Source organism: Pseudochaenichthys georgianus, chromosome 3, assembly GCF_902827115.2.
Source record: "Pseudochaenichthys georgianus chromosome 3, fPseGeo1.2, whole genome shotgun sequence".
Lineage (NCBI taxonomy): Eukaryota > Metazoa > Chordata > Actinopteri > Perciformes > Channichthyidae > Pseudochaenichthys > Pseudochaenichthys georgianus.
This window is the reverse complement of record NC_047505.1, coordinates 22,188,641-22,208,028: the sequence shown is the minus strand read 5'-3', so window position 1 is coordinate 22,208,028 and position 19,388 is coordinate 22,188,641. Positions and strand designations below refer to the sequence as shown.

Here is a 19,388-nt window from a genome sequence, read left to right as displayed (position 1 = left end):
CTGGATTATCCTGATTATCCCACTTTCGATACATGTATAATGCATATTATTAACACACGCATAATGCCTTCTCATTAATTATATTAAGGGCCAAAACACAAACTGATATACACACACATCAACTACCGCTAAGAATGGTACTAAATAATATTAGTAGTATAATGCTATAAGAGTCCATACAAATATTTAATATGTAATGAATGAAATTATTTCACACACACACACACACACACACCATCCTGAGCAGTAAAGGGGTGACCAGGTGTAGCAATGTAACATATTTACAATCAACAGAGTATGTCTGCAACATATGCCGAATCATTTTATATGCAGTACATAATATTGTTTCATTGTAGGAAAACCAGTGGTCAGTTTAAATTATATGTCCAGTTGTATCCACAGAAGTAGTTATAGCAGTCTTAAAAGTTACAATGAGAATGTCCTAATTAAAACTGTCTGACAGTTTTAGCATTAGTAATCCAAGATAGTGATGTAGAATAGTTTGAGTACAATAGCAGAAGTGTAAATTATTACATATGTAATCCAAATTAATACTGATGCAGTCACACTGAATCCCTGCCGAGAAGCTAACATAAGCTTTATGGTACTCCACCATATAATACAATATGAGACTCACATTTAAAACTGCACATTCTGAAGCATTAAACATTTCTAATAAAAACATTACATTGTTGAGTTGAGGAGCTATGATGAGTAAAATAGTGCTTAAAAATACATAAGACTCATCAGTGTGCCAAAGAAGGTTAATCCATGCCTGAAATAGAGTTGTAGCCTGCTGTTCAGGGATTAAAGATTTATCAAAGAGTTCTTTATTTTTGATCAACGGATTCAACAAGACAATACTCAAATGTAGGACACGTATCTCTTGACATTAGCCTAATTTACTCCTGGCACCTACAGGTTGGCACTGAGCATTGCTGGCAGAGCAGTAAAAGGAAATGCCTGCTGACAATAAAACAAGCCAAAGGTTAGATAAAACATTTTTGGCCTGGGAGCCAAGGACGCATAATCAACAAAGGAGACTAAACAAACATTTTCTGTTTGATGAGTAGAAAAACAGCCAGCCCATCGCAGCTACTTTATTTACCAGTCTATCAATTAGAATGACATGATGAATGACGTCTGAGAGTGGGCTTAGGTCATGCAGCATTATCACTGAGCAGCCAGTGGAGTATGCATCATATGATAGTAAATATCCCATCTTCAGTCAAACCAGGTCAAAGGGGAAATCATATAAAGCAGCTAGAAACCCCAGGATAAGATATTTTACATTCCAGCAGTTTAGTTACAGCTAAAACAGTAGAGCTAACAACTAAACTCATGCAGGAATCATATTTATAAATAACATGCCAGTCAAAAGATGAATCATCTTCTCGGGATCTCATGTAAGTTGCCCTTTCACTGACTGTGAAGCTGACCGTTGAGCGGCCCAGACCAAGCAAGGAGGCAGAGGCACAACGTCCAAAAATATAACCCGACGTGGGCATTTATTAAAAACATGGGCACAAAGTTCACAGCCTCAATCCTGCTGTTCTCCTTGTCCACATCCTGCAGCCACAAGGATCTCACACACACACCCATCCCTCTCAACAGACAGAGAAACCGAGCCTAAATACCCACACTCCAATCATCACAACAAGACACAGGTGAGGGGGGAGGAGACAACACAGGACACCAGGTGCACACAATCATCAGCCACAGACAACATAAACTGTGCAATCACGCTAATAAAGTGCCATATTACCCGGCCTGAAGCCGTCAGTCCATAGTGACGAAGTTACCTTCGTCACATTTCCTTCCCCCTCTCTCCCGGAAGCACAGTGTCTCTACAGTCTCGGCCTCCTGACTGATCCAGAGTTCCTCCTGCTCCTCTTTAATGTATGGGAGGGCTTTGGGTCCTCCTGGTCCAGACTGGTGCTCCACTCCTGCTGCTGAGGGGGAACCTTTTCTTTAACCACCACCAGCTGCTGGACGTCTGCTCTGTGTATCTGAAGCTGAGGCTGTAAACAGCGTCCAGTAGTTTCCGGTGTCTGTCGTTCTCCTGTTTTCAACGAGACAGTTCCTCCTCGTACTCTGCTATCGTTCTTTCTTCTCCTGCTGCCTCAACAGCCGTGGCCCCCTGGTCCGTTCCAGGCACAGCCACCCCCAGCCGCGGTTCCTCTCTTTGGTCCCTCTTCTAATTTTCACCTCCTTACTTCGTCAAATCCCACTTCTGACACCAAATGTGAAGCTGACCGTTGAGCGGCCCAGACCAAGCAAGGAGGCAGAGGCAGAACATCCAAAAATATAACCCGACGTGGGCATTTATTAAAAACATGGGCACAAAGTTCACAGCCTCAATCCTGCTGTTCTCTTTGTCCACATCCTGCAGCCACAAGGATCTCACACACACACCCAGCCCTCTCAACAGACAGGGCAACAGAGCCTAAATACCCACACTCCAATCATCACAACAAGACACAGGTGAGGGGGGAGGAGACAACACAGGACACCAGGTGCACACAATCATCAGCCACAGACAACATATACTGTGCAATCACGCTAATAAAGTGCCATATTACCCGGCCTGAAGCCCTCAGTCCATAGTGACGAAGTTCCCTTCGTCACACTGACACATATCAATCTCTGGTTGTCAAAACCTCATGTCACACTGCACATTAAAATCTTTGGAGACATCACCAGAGACAGATCAACGGCTAATTCAGTGCAATTTAATCGCAATTTAAGCTGCAGTTACCACAGGGGAAAGAGAAGACACTAATTCAAACATAGTGCTTACTGATGTTGTTTCTCAGGATGAGTAAAGTGTACGTATGTATTTGGAAAGACGGATTAATTTACATTTATTTATTTTCAATATGGCTGAAAAGCGTATTTCAACAAAATTAGATTACAATCTGTCTTGAGTGCATTTAAACACACACACGAGGATGGGACTAAAAGGGATTTAAATAAAAAAAGTCTGATAATGTGGCCTGAAACAGTCAGTATTAAAACAGAGAACTGTTGACAGTACAGAGAAATCAACTGCCTTCTCCGGCAGTAGAAACCTTTTCGAAGAAGCAAGTGAGACTAAAAGGTTTTAAGGCAACTGCTGGTATTTCAGTGAAATCGATGGAAAGTGTCTTAACGAGTTAGCTCAAAGGTAACTTATCAAGCAACAGTGAAATGATGCGCAGATGATTACACAGTTAATAATTTCTCAGCGTTAACGATCGGAACAGCAAGAACATCTGTCGGGGCACTGATTACAAAGTGATCAACAAGAGTGAATAAAACCTGGAAAGGTAGGTTAAAAAACAAATGAATCCAAGTCCAGATGATTGTTGATTGTTTCCTGGATGAGGAGAAAATATGCACAGCTGGGTGAAATCATTAAAAGATCCATTGTGGGGGAGACTGCTCGATTTGCAAATAAACTGACGAAAAGAGACAATTCTAGGTATCGGAGATAGGAGATCACACAGTGTGGTTATGATGTGAAATGGATGCTATTAAAAAGGGATTAAATAACAATACACAAGTGATCAAATAAATAAATGGCTGTTTCCCTTAAGAGTGTTTAGACAGACCAGAATCAAGCACTTGGAATTGGTTTTCATTTAAAAACAGTATTTTTTGTTTGTGTAAACTGTACATTAAGCAGGACCAAAGGGACTTTCAGTTGTTTACATTTTCCTTGCTGGCTCTTTATAGACCAACTGGTAAAAAGAAATTGGCAAAAGACCAATACAATGAAGTTCTTTCCAGACTTATTTTATTAACCAATTTAAATGAGCTGAAAAGGAAGTCTTTATGGTTACATCTGCTTATGTTAGTGAAATCGGAGAGTCATCACTGAAGGGCTGGCTACTCACTCGCCTGTTGTGCTCACTGCACCGTCTATTGTACCAGCCTGAGGACCAGTATCCCACAATATGCAACCCCGAGGTAATTCTGTGCTCCCAACAAGAACAACAGCGTCAGCAAGTTTCAGCCAGAGCCCCAAAAAGATGTTTACACTGAAGAGGCAAAAACCCTCGAGTAGCAGTATTAATTATGGTGGGGGCCAAGGAGGAACTAAGGTAAATGTATTATAGAGCAACAAAGTGTAATGTATGGGAGGACATCGGAATGGATGGGTCAACAAAGTGGACTATATCATGGTAAGAGGTGTCGTTATTTAAAGATGAATACACAATCGTTCCGTACGTTTAACCATCTATGCTTTGCTGTTACTATAACCCGTAACCTTAACAAAGTCAGTTTGTTCCAGATGTTGGTTCAAAAATAGGTTCAGTTCAGAAATCTGGAAACTTCTAAAATAAATCAACATATTTTGTCCTGTAACTTGGAGTGCTTATGACCCAAAGCATTGCAGTTGTCTTTGCAAATACCAGAGTGATCTTCATGCTGTGTATATACTCCAAATACAGTGCATTTGCACCCAGGGGAGCAGAGACTTCATTAACTGAATGGGTGTTTTTTTGTTCTGACTTTAATCTCAGAATTCTGACTTTTTAAAATATTATTTTTTGTTCTGACTTTAATCTCAGAATTCTGATTTTTTTTTTTTTTTTTTGGGAGAAAAATACATTCTGACTTTAAAGTCAGAATTCTGAGAAAAAAGTCAAAATTCTGAGATTAAAATCAGAATTCTGACTTTTTTCTCAGAACAAAAATTATTTAAATTTTTTTTAAATCCTCCCCAAAAAAAATCATGTGGCCCTAATCCTCTTCCGTAATAACGCTTTTTAAAAACTGATATATAAAACAAGATGCCACTCTATTCTGAAGTGTTTAAATTACTTTATTACATGGCTTAGTTGAATACTCGATTCTGATTGGTCAATTCAGAACACGTGACACGTTGTTAATACCGAACAGACAGACCGCTGTCAAGGACTTATTGACCGTTGTTAAGGACGCTCACATCTTCAGAAAGAAGTCCGGTCGATTGAACTGTATACAGTTGGGCCGAGAACTGGGACAAGAAAAACTGCGGAGAAGTAACGGGGCAGAAACCCTCCTTTTTACGCAGCGGTCCAGACATAGACATCAAACGGCGACACATATTCACTTGCCAGTTACTTTATCATTAGGGCAGGGATATCTAGATACTTTCCAAGGTTTGACATCATGAATTGTGCTACTTTTAAAGCAAGGAGCGATGTTTTCAAATCTGTAATCAAAAAGCTCCTCAAAAACGCAAGCAGGTCCTACCGTTGGCTTTTCAAACTGACAAGAGACGCTCTAACTGTTTTTAAAATGTAACAGTTTGAAAAGAAAGCAAACTGTCTGATTGTCTTTAGTTTTCCGCTGTCGTGTGATAGCAACATGGAGGATTTTAACATTCATTTTAATATATTTGGAGAGCACAGTAATTTGGAGTAATGGTTAGTGGCTGATGAGTCCCCAGTGAAGAAAAGAAAAAGACAAGAGGGACAAGAAAACAGCGGAGAAGTAACGGGCAGAAACCCTCCTTTTTACACAGCGGTCCAGACAGACATCAAACGGCAAAACATACAGTGTGCAGTTACTTTGGCATCAGGGCAGGGATATCGAGATACTTTCCAAGGTTTGACATAATGAATTGTGCTACTTTTAATGTCATAGTCTGCTCCATCATTCACCAGTAGTTTTCCATTCACCTGTCTCACCTGTTTTCCACACCCACTCGTTAACTCACTCTCTTTCTCTTCTGCACCCATTAGCTTCTGCCAGTATTTAAACTCGCACCTGACACACACTCTTTGCCAGATTGTACTTTGCCTCATGCTTGTCTCTCCCGCGTTCAACACTAGATTGCCTACCCGGTTCCGACCCTGCCTGTCCCCGACCTGCCTGCTCTGCCTGTTTCCTGATCCTGCCTGTCCCTCGACTATCCTGCCTGGCCTGTTATCCGACCCTGCCTGTATCCACGCTGACCGCCTCGCTTACTCCCTGACCCTCTGCCTGTCCCTGACTCACCTTCTGCCCGCTGTCCTCCGGTGCGATATACTGCCCGGTTGGTATTCCTCCGATCCAGTGGAATCTCCAATAAAGGATATTACCAATTCTCCTTGGTTTCTCGAGTGCTGCATTTGGGTTCTCCTTAAGACTGTGACAGAACAATCTGGCCAGAACATGGACCCAGCGCACTCCTCTTCACCAAGAGACCGTTTCGAGAGAGTTGAGGACGCTCTCCAGAGGCAGGAAGCCTCGATAGCCGCCCTGGCCACCGAGGCTCATCATGCTACATCTTCACATGACCAGACGCTAACCTATTTAGCTGCGCAGCTACAGCAGCTAACGGCTACTGTGCAGCAGCTAGTGGCAGGAGTGGCCGCTCCAGCGCCTCTTCCTATGCCGTCGACACCCGCTTCTGCATCACCTCTGATGGGATTTACCCCGGAGCCTCGGGTGGGAACTCCGGAGCGCTACGCCGGGGAACCGGAGGGCTGCAGCCCGTTTCTTACGAACTGTTCTATCCTGTTTGCACTGCAGCCACACACTTTCGCTTCTGAAGCTGCTCGTGTGGCGTTCACGGTCAATCATTTGACTGGGAAAGCCCGACTGTGGGGCACAGCGGAATGGGAGCAACAAACACCCGCCTGCTCTTCGTTCCCCGCTTTTTCTGCGGAGCTGCGCAAGGTGTTTGGACCCGTGTCTGTGGGTCCAGACGCTGCAGGAGGACTATTGAACCTGAGCCAGGGTAATGGATCTATAGTGGATTATGCCATTGAGTTTCGCACCCGGAGCCGCCTCAGCAACTGGAATTCTGCAGCCCAGTGTGACGCCTATCTGCGTGGGTTGGCGGATTACATCAAAGATGAGCTTGTGTCGTTTGATTTGCCCAATTCACTGGATGGGTTGATTGAACTGACTTCCCGCATGGATCGGCGCATCCAGACACGGAGACGGGAGCGACGATCGGCGGAAGTTCAACATGCCTGGGCGCCCCGACGTCCGAGTTTGGCTGCGACTCCTCACCTCACTCCAGAGCCGCAACCAGGGGGGGATGAGCCCATGCAGGTGGGTCGCACCAACCTCACTTTGGAGGAACGTGAGCATCGCAGACGTCGTAACCTGTGTCTCTACTGCGGCCGGGCCGGCCATTTCGTTTCTCACTGCCCGGTAAAAGGCAAGGCTCAGCAGTAATGGGGAACATACTGGTGAGCCAAACCCCTGGATTTGTTCCCACTCAGAGACCATTGAGCCACGCCAGGTTGCTATTGCCGGATAGCTCTCAGGCTCTTGCAGTTTTTATTGACTCTGGTTCGGACGCGAGTATTATGGATGAAGAGCTTATGCTGCAGTTGGGTATAGACCGGGTTCCCTTATCTCGCCCAGTTCCAGCCAACGCCTTAGACGGTCACCTGCTGGGGACAGTGACTCATCAGACTGTACCCGTTCACATGCTCCTGTCTGGGAACCATCACGAGACTATTCAGTTTCATGTTCTCCGGTCTCCACATATCCCGCTTATCCTGGGTTACCCATGGCTCCGCCGCCACAACCCTAACATACCCTAGGGACCAGAGGGTACAATGGTTGGACATTTACTACCGGCCGCGGTATGCCTAGTGTACAGGGTCCATATAACCGACTTAATGCATAGCGGGAAGTCGGTTATATAGACATCAACAGAATAAGTGTTTAACGGTGATTTAAACTAGTTTATGCGGGGAAAAGAGTGCTCAAAATCGGATTCAACAGGCCATCCACACCGACTCCCATTAAAAGTGATTGAAATGTACAGGAATCTGTCCATTTCAATCACATTTGATGACCCGTCCAGGGTGACTTTCTTCCCCAGGAATTAGTGTCTGAAAGCTGGCTAACATTACTTTAAATACAGTGTGCACATGGCTTTATTACCCATGAAATAGTGTGTGAAAGCTGGGTGAGTTTGATGTGAATTTAAGGAAGATATGGCCATTTCATCCACACCTCACGACTCCCATTAAAAGTGATTGAAATGTACAGGAATCTGTCCATTTCAATCACATTTGATGACCCGTCCAGGGTGACTTTCTTCCCCAGGAATTAGTGTCTGAAAGCTGGCTAACATTACTTTAAATACAGTGTGCACATGGCTTTATTACCCATGAAATAGTGTGTGAAAGCTGGGTGAGTTTGATGTGAATTTAAGGAAGATATGGCCATTTCATCCACACCTCACGACTCCCATTAAAAGTGATTGAAATGTACAGGAATCTGTCCATTTCAATCACATTTGATGACCCGTCCAGGGTGACTTTCTTCCCCAGGAATTAGTGTCTGAAAGCTGGCTAACATTACTTTAAATACAGTGTGCACATGGCTTTATTACCCATGAAATAGTGTGTGAAAGCTGGGTGAGTTTGATGTGAATTTAAGGAAGATATGGCCATTTCATCCACACCTCACGACTCCCATTAAAAGTGATTGAAATGGACAGATTCCTGTACATTTCAATCACATTTGATGACCCGTCCAGGGTGACTTTCTTCCCCAGGAATTAGTGTCTGAAAGCTGGCTAACATTACTTTAAATACAGTGTGCACATGGCTTTATTACCCATGAAATAGTGTGTGAAAGCTGGGTGAGTTTGATGTGAATTTAAGGAAGATATGGCCATTTCATCCACACCTCACGACTCCCATTAAAAGTGATTGAAATGTACAGGAATCTGTCCATTTCAATCACATTTGATGACCCGTCCAGGGTGACTTTCTTCCCCAGGAATTAGTGTCTGAAAGCTGGCTAACATTACTTTAAATACAGTGTGCACATGGCTTTATTACCCATGAAATAGTGTGTGAAAGCTGGGTGAGTTTGATGTGAATTTAAGGAAGATATGGCCATTTCATCCACACCTCACGACTCCCATTAAAAGTGATTGAAATGTACAGGAATCTGTCCATTTCAATCACATTTGATGACCCGTCCAGGGTGACTTTCTTCCCCAGGAATTAGTGTCTGAAAGCTGGCTAACATTACTTTAAATACAGTGTGCACATGGCTTTATTACCCATGAAATAGTGTGTGAAAGCTGGGTGAGTTTGATGTGAATTTAAGGAAGATATGGCCATTTCATCCACACCTCACGACTCCCATTAAAAGTGATTGAAATGTACAGGAATCTGTCCATTTCAATCACATTTGATGACCCGTCCAGGGTGACTTTCTTCCCCAGGAATTAGTGTCTGAAAGCTGGCTAACATTACTTTAAATACAGTGTGCACATGGCTTTATTACCCATGAAATAGTGTGTGAAAGCTGGGTGAGTTTGATGTGAATTTAAGGAAGATATGGCCATTTCATCCACACCTCACGACTCCCATTAAAAGTGATTGAAATGTACAGGAATCTGTCCATTTCAATCACATTTGATGACCCGTCCAGGGTGACTTTCTTCCCCAGGAATTAGTGTCTGAAAGCTGGCTAACATTACTTTAAATACAGTGTGCACATGGCTTTATTACCCATGAAATAGTGTGTGAAAGCTGGGTGAGTTTGATGTGAATTTAAGGAAGATATGGCCATTTCATCCACACCTCACGACTCCCATTAAAAGTGATTGAAATGTACAGGAATCTGTCCATTTCAATCACATTTGATGACCCGTCCAGGGTGACTTTCTTCCCCAGGAATTAGTGTCTGAAAGCTGGCTAACATTACTTTAAATACAGTGTGCACATGGCTTTATTACCCATGAAATAGTGTGTGAAAGCTGGGTGAGTTTGATGTGAATTTAAGGAAGATATGGCCATTTCATCCACACCTCACGACTCCCATTAAAAGTGATTGAAATGTACAGGAATCTGTCCATTTCAATCACATTTGATGACCCGTCCAGGGTGACTTTCTTCCCCAGGAATTAGTGTCTGAAAGCTGGCTAACATTACTTTAAATACAGTGTGCACATGGCTTTATTACCCATGAAATAGTGTGTGAAAGCTGGGTGACTTTGATGTGAATTTAAGGAAGATATGGCCATTTCATCCACACCTCACGACTCCCATTAAAAGTGATTGAAATGTACAGGAATCTGTCCATTTCAATCACATTTGATGACCCGTCCAGGGTGACTTTCTTCCCCAGGAATTAGTGTCTGAAAGCTGGCTAACATTACTTTAAATACAGTGTGCACATGGCTTTATTACCCATGAAATAGTGTGTGAAAGCTGGGTGAGTTTGATGTGAATTTAGGGAGGGAGAGCAGCAGCAGCAGCAGCAGCCGCCGCAGCAGCAGCAGCAGCAGCAGCAGCAGCAGGCTGTGACCCTGGCGGAAATACATTGATTGTTTTAGCCAGGAATAAGTGTTTAGAAGGCGGGTAAAGTGTTCCTGCAGCTCCTCCATGACGGTAATAATGATTAGATATAATTGCCAGGGCAGAAAGCTCTTTTTAAAAGTGAAAAAACGATTTGAAACCGTTTGAAATGACTGGCGGGTGCTGATGGAAAGCAGGCGGAAATAAATGGATTGTTTACCCAGGAAAAGGTGTTTAAAAGGCGGGTAAAGTGTCCCTGCAGCTCCTCCATGACGGTAATAATGATTAGAAATCATTTACAGGGCAGAAAGCTCTTTTTAAAAGTGAAAAAACGATTTGAAACCGTTTGAAATGACTGGCGGGTGCTGATGGAAAGCAGGCGGAAATAAATGGATTGTTTACCCAGGAAAAGGTGTTTAAAAGGCGGGTAAAGTGTCCCTGCAGCTCCTCCATGACGGTAATAATGATTAGAAATCATTTACAGGGCAGAAAGCTGTTTTTAAAAGTGAAAAAACGATTTGAAACCGTTTGAAATGACTGGCGGGTGCTGATGGAAAGCAGGCGGAAATAAATGGATTGTTTACCCAGGAAAAGGTGTTTAAAAGGCGGGTAAAGTGTCCCTGCAGCTCCTCCATGACGGTAATAATGATTAGAAATCATTTACAGGGCAGAAAGCTGTTTTTAAAAGTGAAAAAACGATTTGAAACCGTTTGAAATGACTGGCGGGTGCTGATGGAAAGCAGGCGGAAATAAATGGATTGTTTTACCCAGGAGAAGGTGTTTACAAGGCGGGTAAAGTGTTCCTGCAGCCCCTAAGTGCCTGATTGTTTCAGAGACCCATAGCCGTGACACAGTGAACCATTTACATCCAAAAGTATCCATTTAAAAGTCATTTGTGTAGGGGGAAAAGGGTGCAGAGAGAAGCCTGAAAATGCCTCTCCAGCACCACAGAGAGCTCGCAGGTGCTGGAGAGGGGGAGACAGGCTCACAGGCAGGCCCGGGGACCCCTGCAGAACCCACAGCTGCTGGGTATCGACAAGGCGGTTTGGCAGTCCGCCTTTCAGCACCCAAACTCGGCCCTGAGACAGCCAGCCAGCCCCCCTCAGCTACAAGGAGCCAATAGCCCTCCAAACTCTTTGCTTACGGCCATACCACTCTGAGCACGCCCGATCTCGTCCGATCTCGGAAGCTAAGCAGAGTCGGGCCGGGTCAGTACTTGGATGGGAGACCGCCTGGGAATACCCGGTGCTGTAAGCTTTTGGTTGTTAAATACAGGCACATCCGTGGTGATAAGACAATATTTATAACCGAAAATAGCATGCTACACGTGGGTAGATTAGTTGCAAAGGTCGGGTGGTCTGTTTTAAGTCAGTTTCAAATTAAAATGGGTCATTCAGAAAGTGATATTTCTGAATAAATAGCACTTTCTGAACACATGTCAAACAGACATTCCTATTAAAAGTTATCAATTAGTAGCACGATCGGACACGAGCACTCTGTTTATTTCACACTGCAAGGAGACCGAGCTTGAAAAGCACCTCTCTGTGGCCGCTCCAAGACCCCCAAAACACGGACTAAGGAGCTCCAGGATCCCTCCCTGCCTTGAGAAAACAGGCTAGTTCACACTTACATTACGTACACCGACAAAGCCACCTCTTCGGGGCCGCTCCAAGACCCCCAAAACACGGACGCAGCAGCCCCAGCATCTCTCCCTGACATGAGCAAACAGGTTATTTCAGACTTCCATGACATATCCCGGGGAAAAGCACCTCTCTGTGGCCGCTCCAAGACCCCCAAAACACGGACGCAGCAGCCCCAGCATCTCTCCCTGACATGAGCAAACAGGTTATTTCAGACTTCCATGACATACCCCGGGGAAAAGCACCTCTCTGTGGCCGCTCCAAGACCCCCAAAACACGGACGCAGCAGCCCCAGCATCTCTCCCTGACATGAGCAAACAGGTTATTTCAGACTTCCATGACATACCCCGGGGAAAAGCACCTCTCTGTGGCCGCTCCAAGACCCCCAAAACACGGACGCAGCAGCCCCAGCATCTCTCCCTGACATGAGCAAACAGGTTATTTCAGACTTCCATGACATACCCCGGGGAAAAGCACCTCTCTGTGGCGCTCCAAGACCCCCAAAACACGGACGCAGCAGCCCCAGCATCTCTCCCTGACATGAGCAAACAGGTTATTTCAGACTTCCATGACATACCCCGGGGAAAAGCACCTCTCTGTGGCCACTCCAAGACCCCCAAAACACGGACTAAGGAGCTCCAGGATCTCTCCCTGACATGCGTACTTCCAGAACCTCGCACACCTTGGGTCCCCGGGCCCCCGAACTTAAGCACTCCCCCACGGACTAAACCAAGATGATCACACCCTCAAGAATCTCGTGCCCCTGGGAATCTTAAAGGGGGGTCTACTTTGCGGTGCTTTACCGTCCGCCCATCGGCACCCATAGTCGGCCTTCCTCACAGCAGCAGCACCCAACCTCCATGGAGGATGTTTCTCGTGCCCCTGGCTACACTTAAAGGGGGTCTACTTTGCGGTGCTTTACCGTCCGCCCATCGGCACCCATAGTCGGCCTTCCTCACAGCAGCAGCACCCAACCTCCATGGAGGATGTTTCTCGTGCCCCTGGCTACACTTAAAGGGGGTCTACTTTGCGGTGCTTTACCGTCCGCCCATCGGCACCCATAGTCGGCCTTCCTCACAGCAGCAGCACCCAACCTCCATGGAGGATGTTTCTCGTGCCCCTGGCTACACTTAAAGGGGGTCTACTTTGCGGTGCTTTACCGTCCGCCCATCGGCACCCATAGTCGGCCTTCCTCACAGCAGCAGCACCCAACCTCCATGGAGGATGTTTCTCGTGCCCCTGGCTACACTTAAAGGGGGTCTACTTTGCGGTGCTTTACCGTCCGCCCATCAGCACCCATAGTCGGCCTTCCTCACAGCAGCAGCACCCAACCTCCATGGAGGATGTTTCTCGTGCCCCTGGCTACACTTAAAGGGGGTCTACTTTGCGGTGCTTTACCGTCCGCCCATCAGCACCCATAGTCGGCCTTCCTCACAGCAGCAGCACCCAACCTCCATGGAGGATGGGTGCTCGTGCCCCTGGCTACACTTAAAGGGGGTCTACTTTGCGGTGCTTTACCGTCCGCCCATCAGCACCCATAGTCGGCCTTCCTCACAGCAGCAGCACCCAACCTCCATGGAGGATTTTGCTCGTGCCCCTGGCTACACTTAAAGGGGGTCTACTTTGCGGTGCTTTGCCGTCCGCCCATCGGCACCCATAGTCGGCCTTCTTCACAGCACCACCTGCCCTGCTGGAGGTTCACACTTTAACTTTTTTTACCCTCTTCTACCTTACAAATCATCCCACACTTGAGCACTCCTCACTCGGACTAAACACCTACATGCTACCACCAGAACCAGAATATCGTGCCCCTGGGGATCTTAAAAGAAGAAAACCCATAGTGGGATTAAAAACAGAACACTTAGTAATTTTAACAAACTTTATTTACAGTAATATTGACAGTAATAAATAAATTCAAACAGGATATAACGTATTTACAAGGGGACTGATTACAACAACACACTGCATATTTACAAGTTGATCACTGGCAACAGTGGGTGAAGTTGGGGCAGAGTATGGCACCCTCTCTTCACCCATGTCTGAGGGGTTGTGTTCGGCCAGTGACTGGTCCCTCTTCGGGACATGTCTTGGTAGGGAGTCTTGGTAGGGAGCCGGGCTGTGCTCCTCTCCAGAGTTGTCACTGTCGATGTCAATACCCGCAAAAGTGTCTTCATTTCCCGCTGCTGCTGCTGCTGTCGATGCCGCCGCCGCTGCTTGAAGTGACTGTGTGAAGAGCAACCGAATGTCCGCAGCCTCCTTCAAAGAAGGATTATTCGCGTAAAATTTGTCCGCAGTTGCAGTGTTGTGACACATGAAATCACTCACTCTTTGGCGGTTGCCTTTGTCTTGAAACCTCTTCGCATTATCGGCGTGGACTGTGCGGAGGTCGGTGAAGTTAATGGGACTGCGGAGCCCCACATCAGCCCATGCCAACCTCAGGGAGTAGGCAAGCTTCCTGAACGGGTTCTTCCCCTCTGTGTACAGAAAGTAACGGCTCTGGGTGCAGGTCAGCGTACCCTTAATTTCCAGCCACCTCTTCATCCATCCAAATTCTTCTACGGTGAGGTACAGCTGCGCCTCCCCGAACGCGTTGGCCGTCTTGTGGTTACTTACCTGTTATGACAGAGATAGAGAGTGTCAATACAATGTCAATCATGCATATAACTGCCAGAATAAATACATTGATTAATAGCACTCACATGAACCAGGTAGCCGAAGGCAGTGCCAGTTGTATCCGCCTTTCGGACCTCGGCGTTGGTCATGTTGGAGTAGACCCCCGGACGGTGGCCATAAATGCAGCTCCAATGAAGAGTCATATACCCATAGAGCAGTGTCCGGGTCGCGGTAGTCGGATTGCTGGCCATCACATCCAGGAGCTGAGGGATGCGAGTGGTGGTCGAAGTCAAGCATGTCATTAGGTCGTTGTGGCTCGGCAGACCTTCCATCTTGTCACGCTTCACTTGCATCTGGTGGATAAGTACTTTTCTCTTCAGGGACTTCAGGATGGCAACTACTTCCCGTTTGATTAAAATCATGTCCGTTTGGCTGAGCCTGCTCCCCTTGCACGGTGTGTCGGCCATGTACTTGAGAAAGTGTGATATATTCTTGATGTAGAAGTCGGAGGTCGTGACCTGAAGGCTTGACTTCATCAGGCTCCGGGACCACCCGCGTATCCTCTTGAGATCCCTCAAAAAGAGCCAGTCAGACAGGCGATTGAAACCGTGTGCCATGAAACTGAGGAACGACTTCACTCTGCTTAGTTTGGAGACTGTGTTTTCCTGGAGCCTCACTGGTGGGTCGATACCTGCATAATGCTCCCGGTATCCTTGCAGATACTCCTCTGTGAAATATAAACAGTACTTTAATGACAACACATGATGTGTTACAGAAACTGCATGTGTCACATAGCCAAAACACTTACCCATGATCCGTGGGAATGTTATGTCCCGCATTATATTTCCCCGGCCCCTGCCCCGGAACCAGGGGGAATTTATGGGAGGGGAGGTTGACGAGGCCTCGGTATGGATGGATGCAGGCTCTGAGGAGCTGGGTGAATGGGTGTGAGAGCCAGTGGGGGACTTGCTGCAGGCGGGAATGGGAGACGTGCTGCAGGCGGGAATGGGAGACGTGCTGCAGGCAGGAATGGGAGACTTGCTGCAGGAGGGACCTTTCGACTTGGACAGCCTCGTTGGTGTCGACTCTGGTCGGGGTCGTTTCTTCAGAATGACCCGCTCTCGTTCCTCCCCATCGAACGCGGGCATGTCCCCGGCCCGCTGATCCATCCTCTGTCGCTTGTCCTTTATCCTCTGCTGCAACTTGCAGCGCAGGGATTTCACCTCAGCAGCATATATGTCCCGCTGAGCCCTCACTGCGTTAGCCTCCAGCCTCCATTCTTTGCAGTCCGGGTTGTCACATTCATTCACCGGGGACAAGGGTGGAGGTTGTGACAGTATATCGTCGTCTGCCACCGTGTCAACAGCCCAAGCGGTAATCATTTCTATTGTGGGGTTTGTCATTCGGAGTTCATAAAGCTCCTTCTTGGCCACTGTCATTTTCATTTGATTTTGAACCACATGTAGTTCCTCCCGGGCCAGCTCAACATGGTCTCTGGCCAAGTGGCGATCCAGCCTTGTGCCGTGGTACTCGCATCCCAGAATGGTACAGGGATGGAGCCTAATGTTGGTCCGTCCGTTGGCCAACAACAGCAGAATTTTTCTTTCATCCAAGTTACGCACACCATGGTTCCTCTGTAGGTGCTTGCTCAGGGCACGGTAGGAGCTATTGCAGATCGGACAACGGACCGCCATCCGACCTGTATTCTTGAGCATTTCGGTACCGGAAAATGTCACCAGAATCGTGGGTAAAAAAGAAGGAAGCGTGAAAAGACTCACGAAAGACGCACTCAGCTTATTTTCAAATCTGTGTTTGTTTTCATTTGCATCATGGTGCGGTGTCCCATTTAGGCACTCGTTAGGCGGGCAGAGATCCCTGTAATCTCCCCTCACGTTCCTCCAGAGTCTGATTCTCCCAAAGGATACCCGACAGTTTCGGGTACGACCCAGAGGGCGCACGGTGGACGGCCAGGGCGAGGCCGCCACACCGCGCTGGAGTCAGGGTCCCGGTGAGGCGCAGGACGGAGCACCCGGCAGTAGCCTCCAGCAGACCCCCGCGCGGTTCCCTCATCCCTCAGAAGAGGTGGAGAGGCGGAGGGGTGGGTCTTTTCATCTGCTGGCGGGTTGCCGCTTATTCACAGCAGCAACACCCAACCTCCATGGAGGATTTTGCTCGTGCCCCTGGCTACACTTAAAGGGGGTATACTTTGCGGTGCTTTACCGTCCGCCCATCAGCACCCATAGTCGGCCTTCTTCACAGCAGCAGCACCCAACCTCCATGGAGGATGTTTCTCGTGCCCCTGGCTACACTTAAAGGGGGTATACTTTGCGGTGCTTTACCGTCCGCCCATCAGCACCCATAGTCGGCCTTATTCACAGCAGCAACACCCAACCTCCATGGAGGATGTTTCTCGTGCCCCTGGCTACACTTAAAGGGGGTATACTTTGCGGTGCTTTACCGTCCGCCCATCAGCACCCATAGTCGGCCTTATTCACAGCAGCAACACCCAACCTCCATGGAGGATTTTGCTCGTGCCCCTGGCTACACTTAAAGGGGGTATACTTTGCGGTGCTTTACCGTCCGCCCATCAGCACCCATAGTCGGCCTTCTTCACAGCAGCAGCACCCAACCTCCATGGAGGATGTTTCTCGTGCCCCTGGCTACACTTAAAGGGGGTATACTTTGCGGTGCTTTACCGTCCGCCCATCAGCACCCATAGTCGGCCTTATTCACAGCAGCAACACCCAACCTCCATGGAGGATTTTGCTCGTGCCCCTGGCTACACTTAAAGGGGGTATACTTTGCGGTGCTTTACCGTCCGCCCATCAGCACCCATAGTCGGCCTTCTTCACAGCAGCAGCACCCAACCTCCATGGAGGATGTTTCTCGTGCCCCTGGCTACACTTAAAGGGGGTATACTTTGCGGTGCTTTACCGTCCGCCCATCAGCACCCATAGTCGGCCTTATTCACAGCAGCAACACCCAACCTCCATGGAGGATTTTGCTCGTGCCCCTGGCTACACTTAAAGGGGGTATACTTTGCGGTGCTTTACCGTCCGCCCATCAGCACCCATAGTCGGCCTTCTTCACAGCAGCAGCACCCAACCTTCAGGCACCTTCAGGCCGATCTAGATCCCTCCGCTTCGCGTCGGGCTCCTGATCAGCCTGTCGGTGTTCTTTTCCCCATAATGACCGCGTCGCAGCACATTATCCCTTACTTATGTGACTTGCCATGGTTAATTGTTAATGAGAACAAATTAGTATGTTTGTATTAGTATGTTTGTGTATTAGTTCCTGCCCTTATTGAGAATAGGTAGACACTTTCAAAAAATACTTGGCAACCGAACTCTTGCTGAGATGTTGGAGAAAAGGGAAACATCTTGTCCAACAAAAAGCTTTCAGGACAGTTCTTTGCTGTATACTTTCAATAGGGAAATCAGTTTCAGTTCTGATAACTCATGCTGTAGCAGTATCTAGAGTCTAGACCAGGGATCACCAACTACATTTGTCCAAGGGCCGAAATGTAACCAATAGACACTATCGCGGGCCAGCTATTTTTATATAGCCCAGAATTTTATAAATAGTATTCAGATTACTTTTGGAATACTTTCTTTTTCCATAACAGATGGGTATGTTTTGGTGAACATGAGACACTTATTTTACTGTTTTCATGGCTTATCAAGAACTCAAACACAACATCTTGGTGTCATTCTGGACAGCTCTCTCATCTGCACCCCACATAAAAAACATCACCCGGACTACATTCTTTGTACCGTCTTAAAACCTTTCCTTGGAATATGTTATGAATTGTAAGGTGTCCTTGGGTGCTTTGAAAGGCGCCCCTAAATAGAATGAATCATCATTATTATTTATTATCTGAAACGATGTAATAACTTTTAAAACTTGCTCCAGTCACTTGCCCCATGCATTCAGCAGCAGCAGGCCATTCACTTTGATTTTATCCCGTTATAAATGTCATCATTTCGACAATAAAGAAATGCTACATAAACGTTATCTTGCACATTTTATCTAACCATCTCCGTTTCTAACTTTCAATATATTTAAAGAGATCTCTCTCATCTGCGTGCGGGGGCGGGGCCTCACAGACACGCTGCATCTCTCTCTCGCTCACAGACAAGCTGCAGCGCAGTGCAGTGTGCACACAGTTCTGCCGGTAATGAATATTACATTTTGTGAGGAAACTTTCCCACCAATAATTCCAATAAGTATTCCAAAATGTATTCACTTCAGGTTTACGAAAGTAACTGCAATCAGATTACTCGTTTTTCAAATGTAACGCCAGCTGAATGCAGTTAGCCTACTTGATTTTTGTATTCTGATTACGTAACGCCGTTACATGTATTTTGTTACAACCCAACCCTGCTTCTAGGCTACTGTCCTGCAGCTCCAGCCTCTCTGTTGGACTCTGTCGCAGCGGGGCTACTGCTGTGGTGCGGAGCGCATTAACCAGACTCTTCACAACGAAGGATCACTTCTTCTTCAGGGGAGGGAAGGTTTCGCAGTACGCAGTCTACTGTCCAGCAGCTGCTGCCTCTCTGTTGGACTCCGGTACTGCACCTTACTCACGAGACGTTGTAAACAAAGAAATGGGTGGAACGCAGTAACCACTCCGCCAACGCCACAGTCACCCCCGTCGTGCGGGCCGGATGAGAATGTCTGGCGGGCCGGATGTGGCCCGCGGGCCGCCAGTTGGTGGTCACTGGTCTAGACTAACCTCTTTTGGAGCCAAACAAACAGTCACCACAGTTACCTGCATCGAACACACCTAAAGAGCGACAGCAGCAGCAAGTAGCAGCCGGCCCTGACCAGGTGGATTTTCATTTTATCTTGCGGTCCCGCAGGTCTCTCGTGGTATTGTGCTATAGCAAGAATCCAG

At 47.0% G+C, this 19,388-nt stretch overlaps 1 protein-coding gene and 1 non-coding gene across 2 annotated transcripts; one reads left to right on the top strand and one right to left on the bottom strand.

The window, feature by feature from the left end:
- Positions 1-11,376: 11,376 nt before the first annotated feature.
- LOC117444272 (5S ribosomal RNA) lies at positions 11,377-11,495 on the top strand. The gene has a single exon (XR_004551762.1). It is a non-coding gene; the product is annotated as a 5S ribosomal RNA (ribosomal RNA).
- Positions 11,496-13,743: 2,248 nt separating this feature from the next.
- Positions 13,744-16,565, bottom strand: LOC139433140 (uncharacterized). Its single transcript, XM_071202020.1, has 3 exons — positions 15,300-16,565; positions 14,578-15,218; positions 13,744-14,491 (listed from the first exon to the last, which is right to left on the bottom strand). Exons 1-3 carry the CDS (start codon positions 16,204-16,206, stop codon positions 13,793-13,795), a joined length of 2,247 nt encoding a protein of 748 aa, XP_071058121.1. The 5' UTR covers positions 16,207-16,565; the 3' UTR covers positions 13,744-13,792.
- Positions 16,566-19,388: the final 2,823 nt, after the last annotated feature.